Source organism: Coregonus lavaretus (genome assembly GCF_964263955.1).
Source record: "Coregonus lavaretus genome assembly, contig: HAP1_SCAFFOLD_823, whole genome shotgun sequence".
NCBI lineage: Eukaryota > Metazoa > Chordata > Actinopteri > Salmoniformes > Salmonidae > Coregonus > Coregonus lavaretus.
Genome location: NW_028161102.1, coordinates 4,786 through 31,840, shown reverse-complemented (window position 1 = coordinate 31,840; position 27,055 = coordinate 4,786). Strand labels below are relative to the sequence as shown.

The following is a 27,055-nucleotide window of genomic DNA, read 5'->3' as shown; positions in this document are numbered from 1 at the left end:
CACTCCTCAGTAAAAAGGCACGACAGCCAGCTTGGAGTTTACCAAAAGGTACCTAAAGGAGAAACAAGATTTTCTGGTCTGATGAAACCAAGATTGAACTCTTTGGCCTGAATGCCAAGAGTCACGTCTGGAGGAAACCTGGCACCATCCCTACGGTGAAGCATGGTGGTGGCAGCATCATGCTGTGGGGATGTTTTTCAGTGGCAGGGACTGGGAGACTAGTCAGGATCGAGGGAAAGATGAACGGAGCAACGTACAGAGAGATCCTTGATGAAAACCTGCTCTAGAGCGCTCAGACGGGGCGAAGGTTCACCTTCCAACAGGACAACGACCCTAAGCACACAGCCAAGACAACACAGGAGTGCCTTCAGGACAAGTCTCTGAATGTCATTGAGTGGCCCAGCCAGAGCCCGGACTTGAACCAGATCAAACATCTCTATGAAAAGACCTGAAAATAGCTCTGCAGCGACGCTCCCCATCCAACCTGATAGAGCTTGAGGATCTGCAGAGAAGAATGGGAGAAACTCCCTAAATACAGTTATGTCAAGCTTGTAGCGCCATACGCAAGAAGACTCGAGGCTGTAATCGCTGCCAAAGATGCTTCAATAAAGTACTGAGTGAAGGGTCTGAATACTTCAGTAAATGTGATATTTCCGTTTTTTATTTGTAATACATTTTTTCAAAATTTCTAAAAACCTGTTTTTGCGTTGTCATTATGGGGTATTGTGTGTAGATTGAGGGGAAAAAGCAATTTAATCAGTTTTAGAATAAGGCTGTAATGTAACAATATGTGGAAAAAGTCAAGGGGTCTGAATACTTTCCGAATGCACCGTATATCTCAAGTCAGAATACAGCCCCACTCAAAGGTCATGTTCTAGTTCTGTTGCCCAAATAAATAAATGTTTCAGCACTGATGCTTCAATGCAGATGGGTGTTCTCAGTTTGTTTGAGGGATTTCTATGTACAATCCATTCATAAAACCAAGGCATCCGATTTGTTTACCCCAAGCACATTCTTTGTACAAGTCACTGAAGAAGCAAAGCGAATTCAGGGGGTACAAATAACAAAAGAACAAACAACATGGGGGATGAATACAATGTCCTCACAACTAAAAAAAAAAATGACATCAAGACATAGTTCAAGAGAAAAAAATGAAACAATATTCAACGTTACTAGTCTCCAAATTCTTATACAAAGTTAACTCCATCTAAAAAGCATAAAATACATTTTTACATCACATATGTTGACCTTGACATGTACCATGGCCTAACAGAATTTTGTTTCAGGTGCAAGATCTCCTCACGCCACCTCTGTCCCACCCCTCCCATTGGCATTATTGCTTCTTATGAACGGGGGGCTATTGGATGGAGAACCATTGCACTAGAGTGTGAAGTTCAGTTCTGTACAATTCTGTCCTCTGTGATATCCAAAAAATGAATGTTACTTGTTATTTTTGCCCATTTCACAATCTGCAGGGCTCTGGATAAGGCAGCTCTGTTTCATTTTAAGGCATCGCTGCATTGAGACTATTAACACAGACCAGAAGCGGAGTGATGGAAGTGGACAGAATCATCTCATTATCGACATTAACAAAAATTACACTTTTCACATAAGGACCACAAAGTGTGTGTGTGTGTGTGTGTGTGTGTGTGTAAGTGTCTCAGTGAGCTGCAGCCGAGTTTAGAGGTTAGAGGTCAGAGCAGGGCTCTTGGTGACTGCCATGACCATCTCTCATTGCTGGTAATTTCCATATTGACCCTGTGGAGGAAGGAAGAGAGTACTGTAAATGGACAGATCTTTATGACTTTTCATTTTACATCTGAACAAACAAGCATTTACTAGAGAAAAGCTAATATTTGAATATCTAAATAGGATGCAAACACACACATCTTTGGTAGCTATCAACCTTATGTTACAGATGCAGATTCCTGTTTAGCTGCATTGGCTGGATTTAACCAGCAGGTGGCAGCATGGCCTCAGAAAAGCTCATGAAAGGAGGGACGCAACTTCTTATCAGTATACTGTAGCAGTAGGCAAAATGCTGCTCTGTGACTTGTGCATTTAATATGATAGGAGGGCCATGTTTTTTTTATTTTAAAGGTTCATTTCTAAACAGGGGTCGAAAGTGGCTTCTCTTTAGGAATACAATTGTCATTAGTTAACATATTTCAGATTTTCAGTTTCAATTGGACTACTTTGATCAGACACTATTTCTACACAGTGCATAAGTATTAATAAATGACACATAAAACATTTAAATGCAGTTAATTGCATGAAACATATATGAATAATAACCTAAGTAAGGCGAGTTGTATTTTTGATTGATTTTGTCAATTTCAAACCATCTACATTTTCTCAAGTTCCCCTACAGATTGTACTTGATATATTTGAAGACCTCAAGCATAAAGTTCGACCCCTGGTTACAAAAAGACGTAAAGAAATCAGATGTTTAAATAGAAGACAGGAGGAGAAACATAACAAATGCAAATCAAGGCTAGGCGAACAGGTCAAACGTCCAGATTTGACGTTAAGGTGACGTCTTCACAGAAACCATTACCTTTGCTTCTTACAGAGCTAGTCAGGGGTTCAAATCCCTGGGTCTTTATTTCCTCATGTGCCCCTGAATATTCAAAGATAAAGAATCAAAGTGTAGCTGTGGCCTCCGCAAAGGACCACAGAAAATACAGGGCAACACGTAGCTCTCCCCTCCCTGTCAACACTCCCAAAGTTCTATATTACGTTTGGGACGAGAGACTTTACATTACCCTGCTCTTCTCTGACTTGCTGTATTATCCAAGGCAATATATTATTCAACTCAAAACTCAACTGAGAAGGTAGGTTTCTCCTAACAGAGGAGAACCATAATGTAAGCTGGCTAAACACATCAAACCGTCTTAGTAACTACAGTTGAAGTCGGAAGTTTACATACACCTTAGTCAAATACATTTAAACTCAGTTTTTCACAATTCCTGACATTTAATCCTAGTAAGAATTCCCTGTCTTAGGTCAGTTAGGATCACCACTTTATTTTAAGAATGTGAAATGTCAGAATAATAGTAGAGAGAATGATTTATTTCAGCTTTTATGTATTTCATCACATTCCCAGTGGGTCAGAAGTTTACATACACTCAATTAGTATTTGGTAGCATTGTCTTTAAAATTGTTTAACTTGGGTCAAACGTTTCAGGTAGCCTTCCACAAGCTTCCCACAATAAGTTGGGTGAATTTTGGCCCATTCCTCCTGACAGAGCTGGTGTAACTGAGTCAGGTTTGTAGGCCTCCTTGCTCGCACACGCTTTTTCAGTTCTGCCCACACATTTTCTATAGGATTGAGGTCAGGGCTTTGTGATGGCCACTCCAATACCTTGACTTTGTTGTCCTTAAGCCATTTTGCCACAACTTTGGAAGTATGCTTGGGGTCATTGTCCATTTGGAAGACCCATTTGCGACCAAGCTTTAACTTCCTGACTGATGTCTTGAGATGTTGCTTCAATATATCCACATAATTTTCCTTCCTCATGATGCCATCTATTTTGTGAAGTGCACCAGTCCCTCCTGCAGCATAGCACCCCCACAGCATGATGCTGCCACCCCGTGCTTCACGGTTGGGATGGTGTTCTTTAGCTTGCAAGGCACCCCCTTTTTCCTCCAAACATAACGATGGTCGTTATGGCCGAACAGTTCTATTTTTGTTTCATCAGACTAGAGGATATCTCTCCAAAAAGTACGATCTTTGTCCCCATGTGCGGTTGCAAACCAGTCTGGCTTTTTATGGCGGTTTTGGAGCAGTGGCTTCTTCCTTGCTGAGCGGCCTTTCAGGTTGTGTCGATATAGGACTCGTTTTACTGTGGATGTAGATACTTTTGTACCCGTTTCCTCCAGCAACTTCACAAGGTCCTTTGCTGTTGTTCTGGGATTGATTTGCACTTTTCGCACCAAAGTACGTTCATCTCTAGGAGACAGAACGCATCTCCTTCCTGAGTGGTATGACGGCTGCGTGGTCCCATGGTGTTTATACTTGCATACTATTGTTTGTACAGATGAACGTGGTACCTTCAGGCGTTTGGAAATTGCTCCCAAGGATGAACCAGACTTGTGAAGGTCTACAATTTGTTTTCTGAGGTCTTGGCTGATTTCTTTTGATTTTCCCATGATGTCAAGCAAAGAGGCACTGCATTTGAAGGTAGGCCTTGAAATACATCCACAGGTACACCTCCAATTGACTCAAATGATGTCAATTAGCCTATCAGAAGCTTCTAAAGCCATGACATCATTTTCTGGTATTTTCCAAGCTGTTAAAAGGCACAGTCAACTTAGTGTATGTAAACTTCTGACCCACTGGAATTGTGATACAGTGAATTATAAGTGAAATAATCTGTCTGTAAACAATTGTTGGAAAAATTACTTGTGTCATGCACAAAGTAAATGTCCTAACCGACTTGCCAAAACTATAGTTTGTTAACAAGAAATGTGTGGAGTGGCTGAAAAATGAGTTTTAATGACTCCAACCTAAGTGTATGTAAACTTCTGACTTCAACTGTATATATTAAACTCCCCATACAACGTCAGCATGCACAAGACACCTACTCCTCCCTGGTCTCTTGCTTATGGACACTTACTTACGGACACTCCCTGAACCCTGGACAAACTAAATGTTATATCTCATCTTTAACTTCTATCCATCTCTAGTCAACATACATGGACACAGTAAGACCTGCCTACTCATGGGCTCATGCTCACCTGGTCGTAGCCTGGGTATGGGCGTTGTTGCTGGGCCGGAGGGGGGCCGGGCTGGGGGCCCCGGTAGGCCCCATACTGCTGCCCCTGGCCCTGGGGGTAACCCTGGGGATACTGGCCTGGGGCTCCCTGGGACGGACCTGGCGGACACACAGAGATCAAAGGTTATGGATGTCTGACAAATATTACATGACGATACTGTTATTCACACCAAATAGGCACACAAATACATTGTCTGTTCAATAATAAAATGCACACAGTCTGGGAGCGTAACAGCATTGTAGATTCCCTGATTTTGTTGTTCGATGTCAATCATTATGACACGTCTTCTTCTTGCACCATTGAGAGCTTCAGGGGAACTCAGTGTCAATCCACCTCTATCTATCCATGAACACACTGTAGTTAATAGACAGAACCACTGACAGGCAGACCGACAGAGGCATGGCAGAGAGAGACTAGTGGGTAGTATTAGTTGGGCCCTGGGCCATTTGTTGAAGTTTGGCTCCACACTGACACTGGCCCACTCTTCTCTGTAATGAGAGAGTCTGACTAACTGCAGCCGGAGCTGTAGCCAGCACCAGGGACGGTGCTGGGTGTTAAGTCGTCTAATGCAAGAAGACATCAAGGAGATTCCGTGGGCCTTCATTAGAGAAGCGGAGCCTCATTAAAAACCACTTCATCCGACAGCCTCAATACTACCACTGCACTGGTGTTACCGTACAGCCGCGTAGCGCCGCGCTATCAGGCTTTCCAACGGCTGATCAGTGATACGATGCCTGACTGACTGGGGCCAAGTCAAACGAGACCCACGCAACATCGTTAGGGTGCTCGTAATGCAAACACCGCAAAGCTTAACCTTGTGGGGGCCCGCCTGCGAGAGTGAACGAGCGTGTGTGTGTGTGCCAGATGGAGCCTACCTCACAGCCTCTGCCTCTCTCCACCAGCTCATTACTGACATGAGAGAAAGGCCTCTGGCTCAGAGAGAGAGAAAGAGGGAGAGAGGGAGAGGAAGAGCTGACAGGATTTTAAAAACGAAGGGGAGAAGGCCCACTCGCACACACTGCCGAGGGAGATTACCCATAAGCCTGACCTCTTCCCTTCTCTTTCACTCATTCTCTCGCACTCCATCCCTCACTTTCTGAGACTTCCTATAATACAGTGACTAGGCCTATACAGTGACCCATCGGAGTAATAGAGGGACACCTAACACAGCACATTGTCTGCCAGCTCCCTCTTCTGATCAACGGGCCAGTGTCTGTAGCCTTGACTGTGCTGCTGCGACATTGAAAGGTCACAATGTCAATTAGGAAGACAGTGGTGTGGTACAGTAAACAAACGGGAGGCTCTGGGTTGGTGACATTTTGAATCAAGGACTGATGTTTCAAGGCAACTAAATCGAAAGTAAATGGTGCCTCCTACAGGATTAGTGTGGACTGACTGCCAGTCAAATTCAGAGCAGCGGAAAACACAAACAGCTTTTTACTCCCATTGATGTAAAACGGTGTATAGACAAAGTGATCAGCTATGGAAAGATAGAGCGAGAGAAGAGAGAGAAGCGAGAGAGAGAGCGAGCGAGACAAATAGATAAAGAGGCAGAGAGAGAAAAAGAGAGAGAAACAGAAAAAGAGAGAGAAACAGAGAAAGAGGGAGTCAAATGGGAGATAGAGTATATCCACCCACCATAACCCTGTTGCTGTCCAGGGTAGCCCTGCTGTCCGGGGTACTGCTGCTGTGGGGGGTAGCCCTGCTGCTGAGGGGGACCTTGCTGGTAGGCCTCCTGCTGCTGGCCATACTGGGCGTTTCCTACAGGGGGCAACAGAAAGACATTACAGTATCTGTGACATTACAGTATCTGAACCAGGCTCTACGACATAACAGCAGACAGCACAGCAGTGCTTAGTGTGGCCAGAATCAGGGACGGGGTCCATTCCATTTCAATTCAATAAACTCGGGAGGTAAACGGAAATTCCAATTCAAAATGTTATGATTGGAATTTCAGTTTACTTCCTGAATTGACTAAACTGAACAGGAAATTGACACCAACCCTGATCCGAATGTTTTGAAAACACTGATTTAGGCTGTTAACAAACAAAGTTAACAAACCATGATCTTTTTCATAGGGGGACTGTTGGTTGGCTGCTGGGTCTCGCTCTGGCAGACAAGACAAAAACCACAGGAGAAAAGAACCAACACTGTGAGCACACCCATTAAGAGGAGTTTTGTTTTTGATATGCAACAGAATTGTTATAGTGACACCTTTTCAGCATCCTTACCTGACACCTGCTATGAGCCGTTTAAAAAAAAGCTTGAACGTCAACATTTAAGAGAAATGAAATATTTGTGAGTGAAAAATCAAGAATAATAAAAAGATGTAGGAAGGCAGAAAACAGAGCACAGACTCTCAACTCAACCTCCCTTAACCTGAACAAAGCTGGCCAGGGAAGGCTAATTGGGAGAAATAATACTGGTGTAGAAAGTGTATTTTAGGCATGTTAATTGTAAAAGCTAGCATTTAGGCTACTGCAGTTATTGAACACAACCTTAGCAACACAAAAGTTCCATAAGTCATTATGTGGCTTTAGACGCTACGATATCTTTTTCCCTACGTACATTTCTGTGAAGCTACATTGACACCTCCTTGGTAGTATTGTTCTGAGAAATCAAAGCCTTGATCAGGAAACGGTGGCTAAAGCAAACCGTACTCACCATCACCTATAGCATTACTTCACAGGGAGATAGGAAGACATGTTATTTCATGTCCATTTTGGAGGTGATAGAAGTCAATGGGGGGGAAATTCAGGGGATTAAAATATATTGTTATATACACATAAACATCATTTATTGTGCTTCACACAGTTTTTGTGTGCATAGAAATGTTCATAAATATATTTTTGCAAAAGTAATAACTAATCATGGGAGAAAAATACTTTATTTCGAGAATATACTTATTTTCCCAAGACAATATTTAAATCCTGTAATTCCCATCAGAGTACAACCTAGATATTGGAGACTGGAGAGTGCTGTGTCAACATTTCAAAGGGAGTAGAAAGTAGAAAAGGTGTAGAAAGTGACACATGGAAGAGAAATGTATTCATTTGAGAATACTTCTTTATGTTGATGCTTTGACACAAAATCACTATGAAGGGGTGGGAAATCACTGGGGAAATCATCCCAGTCCGACTAGTCTCCTTTTACGGCATGAGTCTTTAACACATCTGACAAGTCTGCTAACTCTTATGTGGGGCTTCTGCTAAAGTAGGACGTCTGCTTCCGCTAAAAGCACCACCTGAGATAATCTTCCTAGATGGAATTGCTGTATGAATTTGGAGCCCCACCTCCACAAGATCACGGTTCGATAAAATAACTAGCCGACTAGCTATTTGTTTATCGACAACGCACAGCCCCGGTGGGACGGTGGGCGGGCAAACCGAACATCAGAGCTTCCTTCTGGCCAGACTTACAGAACACAGTGACTAATGTCCAACTGAATAGTTAAGACGACTTTCTTTCATTTTCTACTTCCACAAATGTTCTAGATAACCGCGTTGGAACCGAAATAAACCATTGATGATCTGGATAAGGCTCGGGTGTGAAGTGGTGCTGAACGATCCACTTCCATATCTGAGGGACAGTGTCACCATCTATCACACAATGTTTTGCTTTGTTACGCTCTCCATCCTCTGTCCTTCTCCATGCCTCAACACAGCTCCTCTAAGTGAAACTTAAACGGGCGGAGTGGTTTGGTTGATTCTACGAGCGAGCAAGCGGTTGGTTTGATCTCCTACCTTCTGAAGCTCCCTGTCCTGCGTGACTGTACTGGTCGCCATAGTAGTCTTCCTGCCCTGGGTACTGCTGAGGGGGTCCTACATACACATACACACACGGCACACAACACACACACAGGTAGATTCAAGGTGTTGTTGGGGGGTAATTTCGGCGGGGAAGGGGAGTGAGGTTGGAATTTTGACCGCTTATTTGCTAGAGAGCTCCTGTGTGAGTCTCGTTGGTCACCAAACTACAGTTTAGTAGTGCTGGGGCTGACAACAACCTTCAGGGCGCCTGGGTGAGTGTTCCTTCTATGGTTATGGGGCTACCTGCGTCTGTGAGCAATGACAATGGAAGTGAAAGATAGCTCCACTTAAAGATGAAGAGGAGAGGGGGTTAGGTACAGGAGAGGAGGTTGCAGCCCTGTGTCAAGTCAAACCAAGCGTCTTGCCCTTGGGCCCAGTGATCCAATCTGTGGAGCGGAGCATACCTTGCTGTGGGGGTCTGTAAGGGGGCATGGGCCTCTGCCCCATGACATGGTTTCCCTGGTTGACCTGACCCATCATGCCCATGGGGTTCTGCTGGCCCTGGTAGTGCTGCCCGCCACCCCCAGGGGGCATGTTGTACTGCTGGGAGGGAGGCTGCTGGTGCATCATGGGGCCTGGGGCAGGAACAACACAAATATAGACAATATTTCATTAAAGAACCCAATTTGGAAGAAAAAAAAAAGGACAAATGAAAGTCCAGTGATTGAGGTGATAAGGAACAAAGTGAAGGTCTACCAAGGATACTTTTTTCCCCCCTCTTTCCTGTACCTTGGTTAGGCTGCATGTTCATGTTGGGCCGGGGGCCGTAGCTGCCCATGGGTCCCTGGGTCATGTTCATCTGGCCCTGGGCAGGCATGCCCTGAGACGAGGGCACAGCATGGTTGTAGCCACCCATGGGGCCGTGGCTGCTGGGGGGCATGTTCATGGCGCCGCTGCCAGGCATGTTGGGAGGCTGGTTGGGGCCAGGCCCGGGGCCCTGCATGGGCATGTGATTGGGACCTGGGACAAAAGAAGAAGGGCAGACCATTTAACCTTCAGGAAGATATTACCATTAGGTACAGAGATTAAGATTGAACTGTTAAATTAAAACACTCTCTCCTGAGAAAGTATTTTCTCCCTATTCTAATATTTACAAGCATGTGTGCTGTATAGAGCCTTGACAACTGGTAATAATTGCCCAATCTACCCTGCGGCATAACAAAGTAGAATAAATGCTAACAGTCTCTCTCACTCAAACAAACACGCATATAAACACTACCACAGTGAAGTGGAGTCCAAGACCACCTAGAAATATAAAGACAAGAAACAGTCAGATGCGCAGTAATACCCCCTGAACCTGCTGCACTGGGAGCCACATTTGAAATGGAATTACATAGAAAACACGACTTGGGCTGTGGTCTCCATTCATGTAATACATTAAATATATACATCAAATGGTATTGGGGAACCATTTCATAGTTTTATCACAGGTACATTATTTTCCCATTTCAATCTTATAGCAACCCTATGCTTTTCATGACTTATGGGCAGGGCAGACCATCTGACATGCCATTCAATATTTTGATGTGCAACCTGGAATACAAATGTAAGAGGACCAGTTCCTCTATAGTGAAATAAATCTCACATCTGTGCTGTTTGTGAGCGATGTTGTTAGGCTACAATGTATCGTTGTTTCTTCTTCAGAGCGCACTGGCGAGCAACACCAATACTTTTACTACACAGAGAGAACCACGAGATCTTCAGGTTTAGCACTGTATCCACACATTTTTGAATGATCTGAATGAAGATGTTGATGATTACGGTGAAAGGGGTGATTAAATGTAGAATATACAACAGGTGTTGGCAACTAGGTTTGGCATCCAGCCAATTTTTCCCTGAGATTGTAGCTAGTCGGCAAGCCAGAAAATAATTATTAGCAAATAGCCTACTAGCTGCCCAAATCATAGCCCTACAATACACATTTAACACGTGGTTAGTGGGCTCGATCTGATTACAGTGGTAATATCATCAGTCTCTATTAATACCTAATCTAATCTTACCGTATTTCTTCAATACCAAACCAGTGTCTTGTTTTCAACAAAACGGTCGCTTTTAGTAAATAATTCAATCCGAGATGTCATTATGAATCTAAGCATGGTACTTTCAGAAGTTGCTTTTCCACCCCAGACATGACGCCCGAGTCTGACGCAGAAAGGAGGAGGTAGGCCTATTTAAGGAGTGCATGGTGACAGTATTGGAGGAAATAGCTATACCGACAAATATATGGAAAGCATAATTGTGTCTGTCAAACAGGTAATACGCCACAAATGCGCCAACAAAGCCCTCGTTAGTAAATGTGCCTTCTCAACTTTCAGCACAGGTGCTGTCCATATTGATTTTAGAAATAGCAATCCACACACGAGTGGTGGCTGCATCTCAACTAATATTTTCTCTAATTCATCCAATTATATTGCTTTCTCTTGTTTTTATAATGGATATATTCCAAAGAATATTCCTTAAAATGTAGTTTATTGACGGTCCCCAACTAGCCCCAGAGATAGGCTATCCAAAGTCAAACCAACTTTGCCACGGTCGCAAACCAGCTACTTGGCAAAATTATTTGGCTAGCTTGCTACCTAGTCTAGACTACTTCCAGACACAATACCTGGTTAGACTGTTTCAAGTTATCTAGAAGGGTGAGTGACTAACTATGTATTGTTTTGGCAGAGTGAAAGTACAAGCGCTTCCCACGTTCGACACACACACGAGACACCCACATCAAAGCACGCCTCCAAGACCCAAATCTCGTTCCCAAATGTCGCATTTCCTAATAAGGAGAATTAAAACCGAGGCTAAATCAAGTTCAGCCCCCCTTTAATGATGCTATTATTTTCTCGTTCATGGCATGAGTGCGAAAACTAGAGAGAACTTCTATGGTAAGATTGAATTGGCTTCTTTCTCTCGTTGATACGTTTCACACATTTCCAATCCTGACCCAAGCACACATTTGAGTTACAAACACATGGGGACTTCATTTCCATAATGTTGGATGTGATGGGTATATAGTCTTCTCTATTCGCTACAGAAAATTGTAAAGGAATAACGTTAGGAAACATGAATCTCAACCTACAGCGGTCAAATGATTTGGCATAAATAGAAGCGATCAGCAACAGCTTGATAAAGTGTAAAACACATGTGAATGCTTAATTACACAATGTAAATGGGACAATATTTTTATGTTGCAAACCAACTATTAATTGCACTTTTAGTTGTCTCATTAAAATGATTTCAATATCTGTATATGAATTTCTACAATTTATAGTTGGTTTGAGGTTTTAAGTCAGAAATATGCAGCTATTGACATTTTAAATATTGTCCTATGTACGTTGTTTAATTTACTGATGGTCCCTAACTATCCCCATAGGGATATCGAATGTCAAACCAAATTGACCAAATTGACCATGGGCATTACGATCGGGTCGTGTGCAGCTGCGCTCGGAATTGCTGCCAGCTGTGGGCATGATAAACCCAAGGAAAACTGTTACATCTTTCATCCCGTGACATACCATTTTTCCTAATTAACTCGCAAATCGCTGTTTTGGGCTAGACTGACTTTATGACCAAAATTATCAGGAAAAAAACAATAGGAAAAGTCAGACAAATACCTTAACTACCTTTCCATCCCACACCGGCCCATATGGGTTGTTCAGTAGGGCACTATAAAATACACATTACGCAGAACACAGACGGAATCACGGAATCCAGACATTAAAACGGAATTCAACAATATTCCTCCCCCAAAAATGTACTTAATTAATTAACTTAGAACATTTTATACTTTTCCCAAGTTAATCACAAAATGCATCAGTGAAACGGCACAGGAATGCCCCTGTGTGTGTGTGCCGTGCGCACACACACACACTGCAATGTTAGCAATGATGCTAAACGATAACAGTCTTCTGGTAGCGATGGAAAGGATTTCCCAAAAACCTTCTCAGTTAATCATTAAGAATTGTTTTAAGATGGTCATACCATGATCATTTAGCTATTAGATATTTTTTAACCCATATTTAACTAAACATTTTGCCACTAAACTACTTCCATATATGCAATGCCTTCAGAAAGTATTCACACCTCTTGCTTGACACACAATACCACATAATGTCAAAGTGGAATTATGTTTTTAGAAACATTTACAAATAAAACATGAAAAGCTGAAATGTCTTGAGTCAATAAGTATAGAACCCCTTTGTTATGGCAATCCTAAATAAGTTCAGGAGTAAAACATTTGCTTAACAAGTCACATAATAAGTTGCATGGACTCACTCTGTGTACAATAAGTGTTTAACATGATTTTTGAATGATTACCTCATCTCTGTACCCAACACATACAATTATCTGTAAGGTCTATCAGTCAAGCAGTGAATTTCAAACACAGATTCAAACACAAAGACAAGGGAGGATTTACAAAGCCTCGCAAAGAAGGGCACCTATTGATAGATGGTTAAAAATAAAATGTTATTAATTACACTTTGGATCGTGTATCAACACATCCAGTCACTACAAAGATACAGGCGTCCTTCCTAACTCCGTTTCTGGAGAGGAAGGAAACCGCTCAGGGATTTCACCATGAGGCAAATGGTGACTTTAAAACAGTTAGAGTTTAATGGCTGTGATAGGGAGGAAACTGTAGTTAATCCACAATACTAACCTAATTGAAGTGAAAAGAAGGAAGCCTGTACAGAATAAAAATATTCCAAAACATGCATCCTGTTTCCAATAAGGCACAAAAGTAAAACTGCAAAAAACAAGGCAAAGAAATTAACTTTATGTCCTGAATATAAAGTGTTATGTTTGGGGCAAATCCAACACATCACAGAGTACCACTCTTCATATTTTCAAGCAAGGTGGTGGCTGCATCATGTTATGGGTATGATTATCTTCGGCAAGGACTAGGGAGTTTTTTAGGATAAAAATAAATGGAATAGAGCTATAAGCACAGGCAAAATCCTAGCGGAAAACCTGGTTCAATCGGTTTTCCAACAGACACTGGGTGACAAATTCACCTTTCAGCAAGACAATAACTTAAAACAAACCTACACTGGAGTTGCTTACCCTTGAATGTTTCTGAGTGGCCTAGTTACAGTACTGACTTAAATCTGCTTGAAAATCTATGGCAAGACTTGAAAATGATTAACAACCAACTTGACAGAGCTTGAAGAACTTTAAAAAGAATAATGGGCAAATATTGTACAATCCAGATGTGCAAAGCTCTTGGAGACTTAGCCAGAAAGACTCACAGCTGTAATCGCTGCAAAAGGTGAGTCTAACATGTATTGTCTCAGGGGCATGAATACTTATGCAAATGAGATATTTCTGTATTTAATTTTCAATAAATGTCTAAAAACATGTTTTCACTTTGTAGGCCAAACCATTCGGACGCTACAGACGTTTTAGTGAGAAGACCGATTTTCGTGATGTCTCATGGTCTGACAAACACCGCTGTAGCTCAGCCACCTTCCACCGCAGATGTGGAAGGTCACCATTGGCGGTACAGTGGATTGAGACAGCACATGCAAAAAACATATTTCTAGCTAAAACAGACAGATTTTTATGGATTTTTTAAATTTATTATGCTAATTTGAGTTCCGCAGGGGCACGTACATCGACTGTAGTGGGTTAAACATTAACTACAAAGTTAGCCTATGCCTACCTGGCAGAATGATATCATGATTATTTGCTTCAATCCAGTGGCCATTTGTTTTGCAAACTCTGCAATCACATGAGCGCTATAGAAACATCACTAACCAAACAATGGTCTCTGGCTGGGTGCACACAATAATTAAAGGGTAACTACACATTAGAATCAATATTTTGAAGTGTTTTTCCTATATTTAGGAGATATATGAAAGCTCAGGAAATATTTTGTATACATATTTTTTTTTTTTACACATATTTAACCCCTTTTTTTGGGTAAGCACAAAACTACCTTCATACTTCCATTCATTTTTTTAAAAACCGGTACCGGTTACCTTCAGACGAGTTCCGTGACACTTGTGGGGGGGGTCCTAGAGCAAAATGGAGAACACCATCGTGTTAGTGAGAATCTTCCCTTTCCACAGTGGAGTCATAATAGTTTCGGGATGTCACATGGTCTGACAAACACTGCTCTAGCTCTGCTACCTTTCACCGCAGATGCGAAAGTGCGACATCGGCAGATTGAGACGCATCCAATGCAACGAAACCAAAAATATATCTCTAGTTTAAATTGACGGATTTTGATGGGGATTATTTTATTACGTTACTTAGACTGACGCACCGGTGCGTCAATTGACTTTAGGGGGTTAATTGTCTGATTTCTCTAACCTGATGGGCGATCAAAGCAGTGGTGGCGCGATGGGAGATCAAAGCAGTGGAGTGGTCTGGGCTGTAGATCAGGTGGCGGGCTTTGCGCTGGATAGCGCGTTCGTTCAGGGTTTTAGAGAGGGGGATCTAATCAGTTTAGATTTTTTTTTATAGTAGGCCTATAGGCTACTCAAATGACATGAATTTTTATACAAACCTTCAGAAAATACAGTGCAAGACTTGAAAAAACTGGTGGTTCTCACGGTCAAGTGAAATTATACAACGTATCACTTGTGCACCAGTGGGCTCTGAAGAGGAAACAACGATACATTGTAGCCTAACAACATCGCTCACAAACAGCACAGATGTGAGATTTATTTCACTATAGAAGCACTGGTCCTCTCACATTTTTATTCCAAGTTGCACATCAAAATATTTCGGGGCATATGACAGTCTGCTTTGCCCTTCCACTCTGTCACAACAGGGCTGCAAAGCAGATAGGCTTGCTATAAGATTGAACTGGGAAAATAATGTACCCGTGAAAAAAACCATGAAAAAGCTCCCCAATACTGTCTGATGTATATATTTAATGTATTACCTGAATGGAGACCACAGGCCTTCCGAAAATACATTTAAATCGTGTTTTAATAAAAATTTTGAATTCACCCTGTTCCATTGTTTTCTATGTAATTCCATTTCAAATTTGGCGGCAGGTAGCTTAGTGGTTAAGAGCGTGGTGCCAGTAACCGAAAGGTCGCTGGTTCTAATCCCGAGCCGACTAGGTGAAAAATCTGTTGATGTGCCCTTGAGCAAGGCACTTAACCCTAATTGCTCCTGTAAGTTGCTCTGGATAAGAGCGTCTGCTAAAATAAATAACACATTTGGTTCCTAGTGTGGCTAGTTCTGGGGGCATCATGACACATTTACCTCATTTAGCAGACACTCTAATCCAGAGCGACTTACAAATTGGACACATCTGACTGTTCCTTCTCCTAAAAGACCACCAGAGCTCACAGACAGATGGGTGACATCATTGTTTAGCAGAGCACCATCCTCTCCCAGCTGTGGTGTTGCTAGGCAACCCTAGTGAGTGAGACAGGGACTGAGGGAGAAGGAGGTGACGGGGAGGGGAGGTCACTTACCAGGCATCTGTCCATTCATCTGGTTCTGCATGTGTGGGGCTGGGGGGCCGCCGCTGACCATGCCCTCCGAGGGCATGTTGTGTCCGTGGGGGGGCTGGGGGCCCGGCGCTCCACTCTGGTTCATCCCACCAGGGCCCATGGGCATGTTCTGAGTGGGTGGCTACAGACAGACAACACAGAGACACAGGGAGAGAAACACCATCCGTGTTAAGATACATATCTGAGCCATGTGAGAAAGGGGGGAGAGAGGAAGGATGGATGGATGACCATGCAATCTTAAAAAAAGAAGGATCAGAAACGATCACGTTCAAAATAAAAGCAAATGCTGTTGAAGGTACAGAATTAAAAGACTCAGGCCTCATCTTTCTGTGGACATGACATCTCTGGATATACAGTGCATTCAGAAAGTATTCAGACCCCTTCACCTTTTCCACATTTTGTTACGTTTCAGCCTTATTCTAAAAGAGATTAAATAATTTTTCCCCCTCATCAATCTACACACAATACACACATAATGACAAAGCGAAAACAGGTTTTTAGACATTTTTGCACAAAAAATAGATATAGCTTACATAAGTATTCAGATGCTTTGCTATGAGACTCGAAATTGAGCTTAGCTGCATCCTGTTTCCATTGATCATCCTTGAGATGTTTCTACAACTTGATTGGAGTCCACATGTGGCAAATTCAATTGATTGGACATGATTTGGAAAGGCACACACCTGTCTATATAAAGGTCCCACAGTTGACAGTGCATGTCAGAGCAAAAACTAAGCCATGAGGTCGAAGGAATTGTCCGTAGAACTCCGAGACAGGATTGTGTCGAGGCACAGATCTGGGGAAGGGTACCAAAAAATGTCTACAGCATTGAAGGTCCCCAAGAACACAGTGGCCTCCATCATTCTTAAATGGAAGAAGTTTGGAACAACCAAGACTCTTCCTAGAGCTGGCCGCCTGGCTAAACTGAGCAATCGGGGGAGAAGGTCCTTGGTCAGGGAGGAGACCAAGAACCCAATGTTCACTCTGACAGAGCTCCAGAGTTCCTCTGTGGAGATGGGAGAACCTTCCAGAAGGACAACCATCTCTGCAGAACTCCACCAATCAGGCCTTTATGGTAGAGTGGCCAGACGGAGGCCACTCCTCAGTAAAAGGCACATGACAGCCCACTTGGAGTTTGCCAAAAGGCACCTAAAGGACAGACCATGAGAAACAAGATTATTTGGTCGGATGAAACCAAGATTGAACTCTTCGGTCTGAATGCCAAGCGTCACGTCTGGAGGACACCAGGCACCGCTCATCACCTGGCCAATACCATCCCTATGGTACAGCATTGTGGTGGCAGCAGCATGCTGTGAGGATGTTTTTCAGCGGCAGGGACTGGGAGACTACTCAGGATCGAGGGAAAGATGAACGGAGCAAAGTACAGCAAGATCGTAGATGAAAACCTGCTCCAGAGCGCTCAAGACCTCAGACTGGGGCGAAGGTTCACCTTCACAACAGGACAACGAGCCTAAGCACACAGCCAAGACAACGCAGGAGTGGTTTCATGACAAGTCTCTGAATGTCCTTGAGTGGCCCTGCCAGAGCCCGGACTTGAACCCGATCGAATATCTCTGGAGAGACCTGAAATTAGCTGTGCAGCGACGCTCCCCATCCAACCGGACAGAGCTTGAGAGGATCTGTAACGTAACAAAATGTAGAAAAACTGAAGGGGTCTTAATACTTTCCGAATGCACAGTATAATCTCTGGATATGACATGTTAATCTATCCACTATTTCACAGCGCCAGATTGAAGCAACAAGTAATCGGCCTATCAACAGAGTATACCATTACATTACACTATCTCATACTATTGTAAAGGCCATCAATTAGCCTATTACCAGCAATGTGTCTCAGAGGTGTGACGTGTCACAATAAAACACCCTGTTTGTATATTTATGGTACATAGCCTGAAATACACAGTATGAATATTGTGTGAACCAAGACACCCTATCACAACTACCATTATTCAAACACCACTTCTCCTTCCATACTCACTTCAAGCTTTACCTCTGGGGGAGTAGGGGAGTCACACTTCTGAAATCAAGTACAGAGCATCTAGGTGAACATTATACACCTCCCCTTTGTCCAACAATAGGGGAGACCGGGCAAGCTTGCATTTGGGTGGCATATGAGGCATATCATATTATTACAGTCAATCTCACATGCACCACAAAATATATCGTCAGAGCTTGACAGCGGTAGATATACAAGCAAAAGGGAAAGGGTAACCCGTATTCTGGTTTAATTTCCTGTACTTGACGTATCTAGTGGAATTTCTGACTAGCAGTGTAATGTATATATAGAGGGTATTCTTTAATTGCAGCATAGCTCTGTTGTTGCCCGTCTATGCCCTTATGTCAAGTCATGATCTAGGCCTATATATTATTATTATTATTATAATAATATCAGATGGTGAAGGGAATATTATGGAGAGGGTATTATTAGACACCTTCAAATAGAGAGTCATGTTGGGGGCAATAAAAAAATACTAGTCTATGCTTGGTTCAGGATTTGACATAACTGACCACAATCTTTGAACTATCGGAGCCAATAACAACACCTTCTTTGAAATTGTACAGTATCTGTACAACTTGATGAAATCTTGTAAGCTTCATGTTTTCTCTCTGGCAAAAATGTGTCGGAGTGAATCAGCACCTATGTCCCTGTTGTTGTAAAATCACTGCCCTTCGCCCTGGAACCATACTCACAGCAGGGAGCAGAGACTGCATGTTCTGATTGGAGTCTGCTATCGTGGCCAGGTAAACCAAATTTCTGTGGAGCATTTGCTGGTACCTTTTGACAGAAAGAACATGAAACAAATTTTATCATTTAAAAGACAGGGAGATGGGCCAAAAACTTAGATGCATGATAGTGTGCAACCTGAAAGCCCATCAGGTATGGAGCTTTTGTACATAACGGATAACTTACTGTGAACATTCTGCTGTCTTTCCTTTGCTCTGGAAGTCCATTATACATTGAATCAGCTGATTGTTCTCATCCAGTAACTGAAACATGACAGAGCAAAACTGGAAGAAAACTGATTTTTTTTTGGATAGGCCTATAGAAAACAGACAACTGTATCTTCCTATCCAGTAATGTTTGCAATCTGACCTGTTACATATGAGAGAATACAGTAGCCTAAATACAATGTTAAGGGGATTGGAAACATGCATGGAAACAATGCTGCTTGTATTGACTGGTTGAACTTCAGCAGGACAAACTGTTGTCCCATTCCAATGTAGACTACTCATGGAATCATTATATGTTATTTGAAAGTACAGTAATACATGACGTTGATGGCAACATCGTAGCTAGCTGTTCAACCGGTCTTTTGCCTTTCTCTCCAACGTTAGCTACCTAACTACTACCTAGCTAACGTTAGCTAGCTAGAATCAATGTCATAGTTACTAGTAGTCCTGTTCTGTGCGTGCCTGGCTAACAAAAGACGCTAACAATCCAACTAGCTAAGAAAACCCTAGCCTATGCCTCCATTCATATTAGTAACAAATTCAATGTTAGTCCATCGAATCGACTAAACATGTTAGTTATTTTTAGATTATTTTCCTACTCCCGCGAAGTTCATATTGACCGCGCTTTACCCAAGCAACATTGTTACTATCTATTTCCCTCTTTACAGTTCGACCTGGCCGCTGGCTAGGCTAGTTAGCTAGCAACAGCAGCTGGTGCTATCCGCCTCCATTCTGTTGCAGTGCGTGATAAAGATGAATTAGCTACCTTTTGAATTCCAGCGGGTGTTATATCACCCTTTCCACGTTGTCTGTGAGGTGCAAACGCCACAGACATGGTGTTTTCATATAAAGCTAAATAAACTAAAACATACAACTAAACAGCTAACAAATCTGTAGAACTCAAAGCAGAGAGTTTAGAATAGCAATATCTGATGTTATACTGTGATGTAGCTAGTAGTCCATGGCCGTGTTCGAGAGGATCAAAACCGCAATGTATCATGGGAAAATTGTGACTGACTGACTGATCTACAAATAACAATGAGTTATTACTTATGATGCATCGTGATTTGTAGATCAGTCAGTCCGCAGTGGCCTTCAATCGTTTTGATGCTCTCGAACACGGCCAACTAAAGGGGTGAACGATAATGCCCTTGAGATGTAATATATCTTCGTCAGATATACATAAAAGTAATAACTGCAATATCGAGAGAAAAACATTATGTAAATGCATTTTATTGTTGTTTTGTTAACTAAGACTTTTATAAAAACAAAACAATATGTTCAAACCCTGTCCAGTGGTGGAATAATCCAAACTCAATCCGAAGGCCACAGGGGATTGGAAAATAATATCCCCCGGAAAGGGGCCAAACAGCGCGGAAAACGTCTGTATCAAACCCTTACTATGGTCCCGGAACCACTTATGATAACACTGAAATGCTGTTGAGTTTATGGAGAGTAAAATAAAATGTTGCAGTGCCATAATTTTAAATGGTGGATAGTTTCTTAGGGGAACGCTTAAAATTGAAAGAGTGCAAGCGCATGCGCTATGTGATTACACACGAACACAAAATCAACACTAGCTAAACATTCGCTAGCTGAGTAGCTAGCTACACTTTTTAAACATTTCAGTACATCTGTTTTTAGAAACATAATGGCAGCAAGATATGACAGGGCGATCACTGTGTTTTCTCCCGACGGTCACCTTTTTCAGGTGGAATATGCACAAGAGGCTGTGAAGAAAGGCTCCACTGCTGTAAGTTTGTGACGCTAAGCTAACGTTAGCTGTGTCATTTAGCTACGTAGCTAGCAAGCTAATTTATGATAAGATAGCTAGTTAACGTAACATTGTGATGCTGTTGATGGAGCAAATTGCTAGCCATAACTACTACTAACATTAGCTAACTATCATGTTCTGTTGTTGAATGCAATATGGAATATTTACTTGAATTTCAGTGAGATTACTTAGCTAGCGTCGAACTACTTAACTGTTTAATTTCCCCATTCATTCCTAATTTAGGTGGGCATCAGGGGCAAAGACATTGTTGTCCTTGGAGTTGAGAAGAAGTCCGTCGCCAAACTACAGGAGGAAAGAACAGTCCGCAAGATCTGCGCCTTAGACGACCATGTTTGCATGGCATTCGCAGGTATCTAGCTAGCTAACTACATCTTCATTAATTTGTTTGACATTGCATGTTGTTGCATCATATCTTGATCACCAGACGTAGCTACTTTAACATTGTCTAGCAAGAACAGTTCGTGTAATAGCTGTTTCCATAGGTAAAGCGTTGTCTAGGGAGGTACTTTCTGCCCTTTGTCTGGTTTCAATATTGTTTGGTTTGATGTGGCTCATAACCCAACCAGCTGAACGTTTCGGTCTTAGTTTCTCTTATTTAACCAGTTGTCTACCTCTGTCAGGTCTGACAGCAGATGCCCGCATTGTGATCAACAGAGCTCGGGTGGAGTGCCAGAGTCACAGGCTCACTGTGGAGGACCCAGTCACCGTTGAGTACATCACACGACACATAGCCACCCTGAAACAGGTACGTTACACACCACCTCTCCAACTAACAGCCCCTAACGACTTGCTATTGCCAGCCATGACACAGACAGACACCACTCAATTTAACAATTAGACAGACTTCACTAAAACAGGAAGTAACAGTCCTCCAATAGTCTTTCTCTCATATGTGCACAATCAAGAGATAGCTTGTGTAAGACTTTTGTTTTAATGTGAGGGGAAGCAATTTGTCAGGCACTTGCAACAATTGAAAATATTTTACTGAGTTACAGTTCATATAAGGAAATCAGTCAATTGAAATAAATTCATTAGGCCATAATCTATGGATTTCACATGACTGGGAATACAGATATCCATCAGTTGGTCACAGATAACTTTTTAAAAAAGGTAGGGGCATGGATCAGAAAACCAGTCAATATCTGGTGTGACCACCATTTGCCTCATGGAGCATGACACATCAACTTCGCATAGTGTTGATCAAGCTGTTGATTGTGCCCTGTGGAATGTTGTCCTACTCCTCTTCAAAGGCTGTGTGAAGTTGCTTGATATTGGCGAGAACTTGAACACGCTGTCGTACACGTCGATCCAAAGCATCCCAAATATGCTCAATGGGTCACATGTCTGGTGAGTATGCAGGCCATGGAAGAACTGGGACATATATTTTCAGCTTCCAGGAATTTTGTTCAGATCTTTGCCACACGGTGCCGTGCATTATCATGCTGAAATGCAATTGTGTTCGTTGTCCTTAGCTTATGCCTGACAATACCATAACCCCACCATGGGGCACTCTGTTCACAACGTTGATATCAGCAAACTGCTCGCCCACACGACACCATACATGTGGTCTGCGGTTGTGAGGCCAGTTGGACGTACTGCCAAATTCTCTAAAATGACGTTGGAGCTGGCTTATGGTAGAGAAATTAACATTGCAATTCTCTGGTAACAGCTCTGGTGGACATTCCTGCAGTCAGCATGCCAATTGCACGCTCCCTCAACTTGAGACATCTGTGGTATTGTGTTGAGTGACAAAACTGCACATTTTAGAGTGGCCTTTTATTGTCCCCAGCAGAAGGTACACCTGTGTAATGATCATGTGTTTCATCAGCTTCTTGATATGCCACACCTGTCAGGTGGATGGATTATCTTGGCAAAGAAGAAATGCTCACTAACAGGGATGTATGGAAAATGTGTGGGATCTTTTATTTCAGCTCATGAAACATGGGACCAACACTTTACATGTTGCGTTTATATTTTTCTTCAGTGTAGTTACCTGTCCAAAATTGCAATCCCAAATGTAACTTTTGGATTACCCAAACTAAGTAACGTAATCTGATTACATTCAGGCGCAGGTTAGTAGCTGGCACAGCCACAAAGTCATAAAATCTGACTTTAAACCTAATGGCCAATTTTGGCCCATCTATGGGAAATCGCTCAGTTCTGCCTTAAGGACAAGACTCATCCCAATAAACGTCAACCTGCTTAAGAGGCATTAGGAGACCAAAATGTATATTACCAATTGAGCGACATCTATTGCAGGATAAATCAGTGTTAGTGTTTACAGACCTGGCCATAAATGGATGTTGCATTTTACTTTACGGGTTGGTTGTGTAGGCTTCTTCTAAAACATTGCTTTCCATAACAGGTAATACGATTAGGCTTTACATAAAACCAACAGTCTGTCAGATTTCCAGTCGTTCCAATTAATTTAATACCCCTTGATCTTCAAGAATAGGACTTGGAAATATAGATTAGCCAAATTGTTTTACCTGATCATAACCCAAAACTAAGGACTAATTAGCCTAATATGTTGTTTTTGATTTTGTTGTCATAGAGGACTGATTGGGCTTCGAGTTGAAAAAGAAATGCTGCTCTCGGAATGGCATGCTTTGATTACTACCGAAAAGTGCTATTTGCATGTGAAAATCTAGATGGTACATTTCCATGAAGAAAATAAAAGCCCCACTTGTGGTCTTCTTAAATTAAACTTGTTTTTGACAGTATGGGGCACAGTACCATGGGGGAGTTTAAAAGGGAGGAACTCAAACTTTTATTCCATAGGCTGGGATCCGCACTATGCAGCTGTTGCAAGAGCACATTTTTCACTGGCTGTCCACTGGGGCGTATTCATTACTCCGATTGTGTTGCAACATTTTTCTTAAACAGAAGCAAACTGAATGAAACTGGGAGGGACCGTTCATATGATACCTCCAGTGGGAGGGACCTACTTGAATTTGTCCAATAGAAACTTGCGTTTTGCTCTGTTTGCTTCCGGTTTGGTTCTTAAATGGTTTCCGTAATTAATATACCCCTGGTCGCAAAAACAATGATTGATAAGCAGCTTAAACTTCTTAAATTCAACCATTATTGGGTTAAAATACACATATACATTAGTGAACAGCCATCCACAACAACTACAATCTGTAAGTTTGCAGACGACACAACAGTAGTAGGCTTGATTACCAACAATGATGAGACCGCCTACAGGGAGGAGGTGAGGGCTCTGGGAGTGTGGTGCCAGGAAAATAACCTCTCACTCAACGTCAACAAAACAAAGGAGATGATCGTGGACTTCAGGAAACAGCAGAGGGCGCACCCCCCTATCCACATCGACGGGACGGCAGTGGAGAAGATGGAAAGCTTCAAGTTCCTTGGCATACACATCACTGACAAACTGAAATGGTCCACCCACGCAGACAGTGTGGTGAAGAAGGCGCAACAGAGCCTCTTCAACCTCAGGAGGCTGAAGAAATTTGGCTTGGCACCTAAAACACTCACAAACTTTTACAGATGCACAATTGAGAGCATCCTGTCGGGCTGTATCACCGCCTGGTACGGCAACCGCAGGGCTCTCCAGAGGGTGGTGCGGTCTGCCGAACGCATTACCGGGGGCAAACTACCCGCCCTCCAGGACACCTACAGCACCCGACGTCACAGGAAGACCAAAAAGATAATCAAGGACATCAACCACCCGAGGCACTGCCTGTTCACCCCGCTATCATCCAGAAGGCGAGGTCAGTACAGGTGCATCAAAGCTGGGACCGAGAGAATGAAAAACAGCTTCTATCTCAAGGCCATCAGACTGTTAAATAGCCATCACTAGCACATTAGAGGCTGCTGCTGCCTATTGAAATCACTGGCCACTTTAAGAAATGGAACACTAGTCACTTTAATGATGTTTACATATCTTGCATTACTCATCTCATATGTATATACTGTATTCTATAATATTCTACTGTATCTTAGTCCATGCCGCTCTGTCATTGCTTGTCCATATATGTATATATTCTTAAATTCCATTCCTTACTTAGATTTGTGTGTATTGGGTATATGCTGTGAAATGGTTAGATATTACTTGTTAGATATTACTGCACTGTCGGAGCTAGAAGCACAAGCATTTCGCTACACCCGCAATAACATCTGCTAAACACGTGTATGTGACAAATACAATTTGATTTAAGGCGCAAATAAATGAGAGCAGTAGTGTGATTTACATTTTAGTCATTATAGCAGACACTCTTATCCAGAGCGACTAACAGTTAGTGAGAGCATACATTATTTTTCATACTGGCCCCCCGTGGGAATCGAACCCACAACCCTGGCGTTGCAAACGCCATGCTCTACCAACTGAGCTACACTGGACATCAATAAATATAAATATCAGTATCGCTCATAGGTTACGTACCACTGCTGTAGTCCTTAACTCCAAGCGTTTATTCAAGTTGGATCATCTTTGGATGCCTACAGCAGTCGCACCATTGGAAGACATACAGTAGCTTGGACTGTTGCCTACAAAAAGCCTATTCCTGCTCTTTTCCCACGATCCATCAAACACATTTGGTGTGTCATCATACTGGTCTTTGATTTGTGGTCAGACTCGTTCAGGCAGAACAAACGTAAACTTGCGCCTTTTTTCAATGCTGATTTGAATGTCATTGAGAAAAGAAATGTACAAAAAAAATAACTGAATTTAAAAGTAACCCTAGAAGTAATCTAGTTTTTCAAAAGTATCTAATCTGATTACAATATTTTAGCTGGTAACAGATTAGTTACTTTTTTTGCAATCCGTTACTCGCCAAACCTGCATGCAAGGCTACCTTGGACCCAGTTTGGTAGAGTAAACTAGAGTTCATATGATACTTGACTGTTTGTTTATTTTCATTGAAAGCCAGCTTTTTATCTTCTTCTGTAGCGTTACACTCAGAGTAATGGACGCAGACCGTTTGGCATCTCAGCGTTGATCGTGGGTTTTGACTACGATGGGACCCCCAGGCTCTATCAGACTGACCCCTCAGGAACATACCATGCATGGAAGGTCAGCCAATCCACAAAAATACCTCACCTTTCTCCACAGATAAATATGTTTAATGTTTTTCACAGCCATGATGATTCTCTGAAGTGTATCGTTGCAAAAATTAGATTTTCTTTGTCTTAATTGTGAGGTCTGTTTTTTAAATCAACATTAGCTATTGAACTGTATTTAAAACCATAAATACAGCTCAATTGGTATTTTATTGTTTTAAAAATACTCAGTTACTGAATTGTTACCCATCCCTTTGTTCAGGCAAATGCAATTGGCCGCAGTGCTAAGACAGTGAGGGAATTCCTGGAGAAGAACTACACAGACGAAGCCATCGCCACTGACAACGAGGCGATAAAGCTGGCAATCAAAGCCTTGCTTGAGGTGAGGTCAAACAGTCATTTTTATACTCAACTCCAAACCGACCCCCTAACCCCTACTTCCTACTCCCTAGGCACTTCTGTAGATCTGAGACAGTTACATTTGTGTATTCAATATGGCCTCAAATGCAGCTATTAGCGTATTCAATCCATTGTGTACATTTACCTTTTGAACTATGTTTACAGGTGGTTCAGTCTGGTGGGAAGAACATTGAGCTTGCTGTGATCAGAAGAAACCAGCCACTGAAGGTAACCTCACCAAAGAGTTTGGTGCTCTGATCCCAGTATTTACTGCGTTACATTATAGTAATTTAGCAGACGCTCTTATCCAGAGCGACTTACTTTACAAATGTATTTGTCTATGGGCTAATTGCTTCTTTTTTTTGCTCCATGTAGTTACTGGAGTCCAAAGAAATTGAGACCCTGGTGGCTGAGATCGAGAAAGAGAAGGAAGAGGAGGCAGAGAAGAAAAAACAGAAGAAATCTACTTGAAGTCGTTACTGAACCACCGGCTTTCGTTTAGCACTTGGGTAAAGGCAGCGTATTTGGTCGGTAAACATAAAAAAAGGTTTATAGGCCCAAATCCAGCTTTCATATCACACACTAAGGTTCCTATGTTGAATTTTCACACAAATATCCCATTGGCATTGCCATCAATGCATGGTTTATGTGGAAGTTGAGTAAAATGTGTGGATTTCAAGTTAGGATTCAGAACTACAAGGAGATCTCACCTCTGCCCTCTTTAAGAACAGTATGTTTTTTTTTTTCATTGAACTTATTTGAAGTGAATGTTAATAGATCAACATACTTAATAAAGTCAACTTGTTTATGTA

The 27,055-nt window shown here is 42.2% G+C and overlaps 2 protein-coding genes across 6 annotated transcripts; one reads left to right on the top strand and one right to left on the bottom strand.

Annotated features, from left to right (window-relative positions):
- Window positions 1–638: 638 nt before the first annotated feature.
- Window positions 639–20,384, bottom strand: LOC311121093 (protein SSXT-like). Of its 5 annotated transcripts, none has more exons than XM_084195621.1 (11): window positions 19,794–20,002; window positions 18,987–19,063; window positions 18,767–18,851; window positions 16,016–16,175; window positions 9,318–9,548; window positions 8,993–9,163; window positions 6,841–6,888; window positions 6,418–6,540; window positions 4,741–4,877; window positions 2,558–2,620; window positions 639–1,758 (listed from the first exon to the last, which is right to left on the bottom strand). In XM_084195621.1, the coding sequence occupies exons 1-10, from the start codon at window positions 19,860–19,862 to the stop codon at window positions 2,603–2,605; spliced, it is 1,119 nt and encodes a 372-aa protein (XP_084051747.1). In that variant the 5' UTR covers window positions 19,863–20,002; the 3' UTR covers window positions 639–1,758; window positions 2,558–2,602. The 5 variants fall into 5 exon arrangements, with proteins under 5 accessions (XP_084051747.1, XP_084051746.1, XP_084051749.1 ...); XM_084195624.1 differs by lacking the exon at window positions 2,558–2,620 and adding an exon at window positions 8,523–8,600 and having other exon boundaries at window positions 1,641–1,758; XM_084195620.1 differs by lacking the exon at window positions 2,558–2,620 and having other exon boundaries at window positions 641–1,758.
- On the top strand, window positions 20,153–27,055 carry LOC311121095 (proteasome subunit alpha type-7). Its single transcript, XM_084195625.1, has 7 exons — window positions 20,153–20,780; window positions 21,045–21,171; window positions 21,443–21,567; window positions 25,735–25,857; window positions 26,107–26,226; window positions 26,409–26,471; window positions 26,619–27,055. The coding sequence occupies exons 1-7, from the start codon at window positions 20,679–20,681 to the stop codon at window positions 26,712–26,714; spliced, it is 756 nt and encodes a 251-aa protein (XP_084051751.1). The 5' UTR covers window positions 20,153–20,678; the 3' UTR covers window positions 26,715–27,055.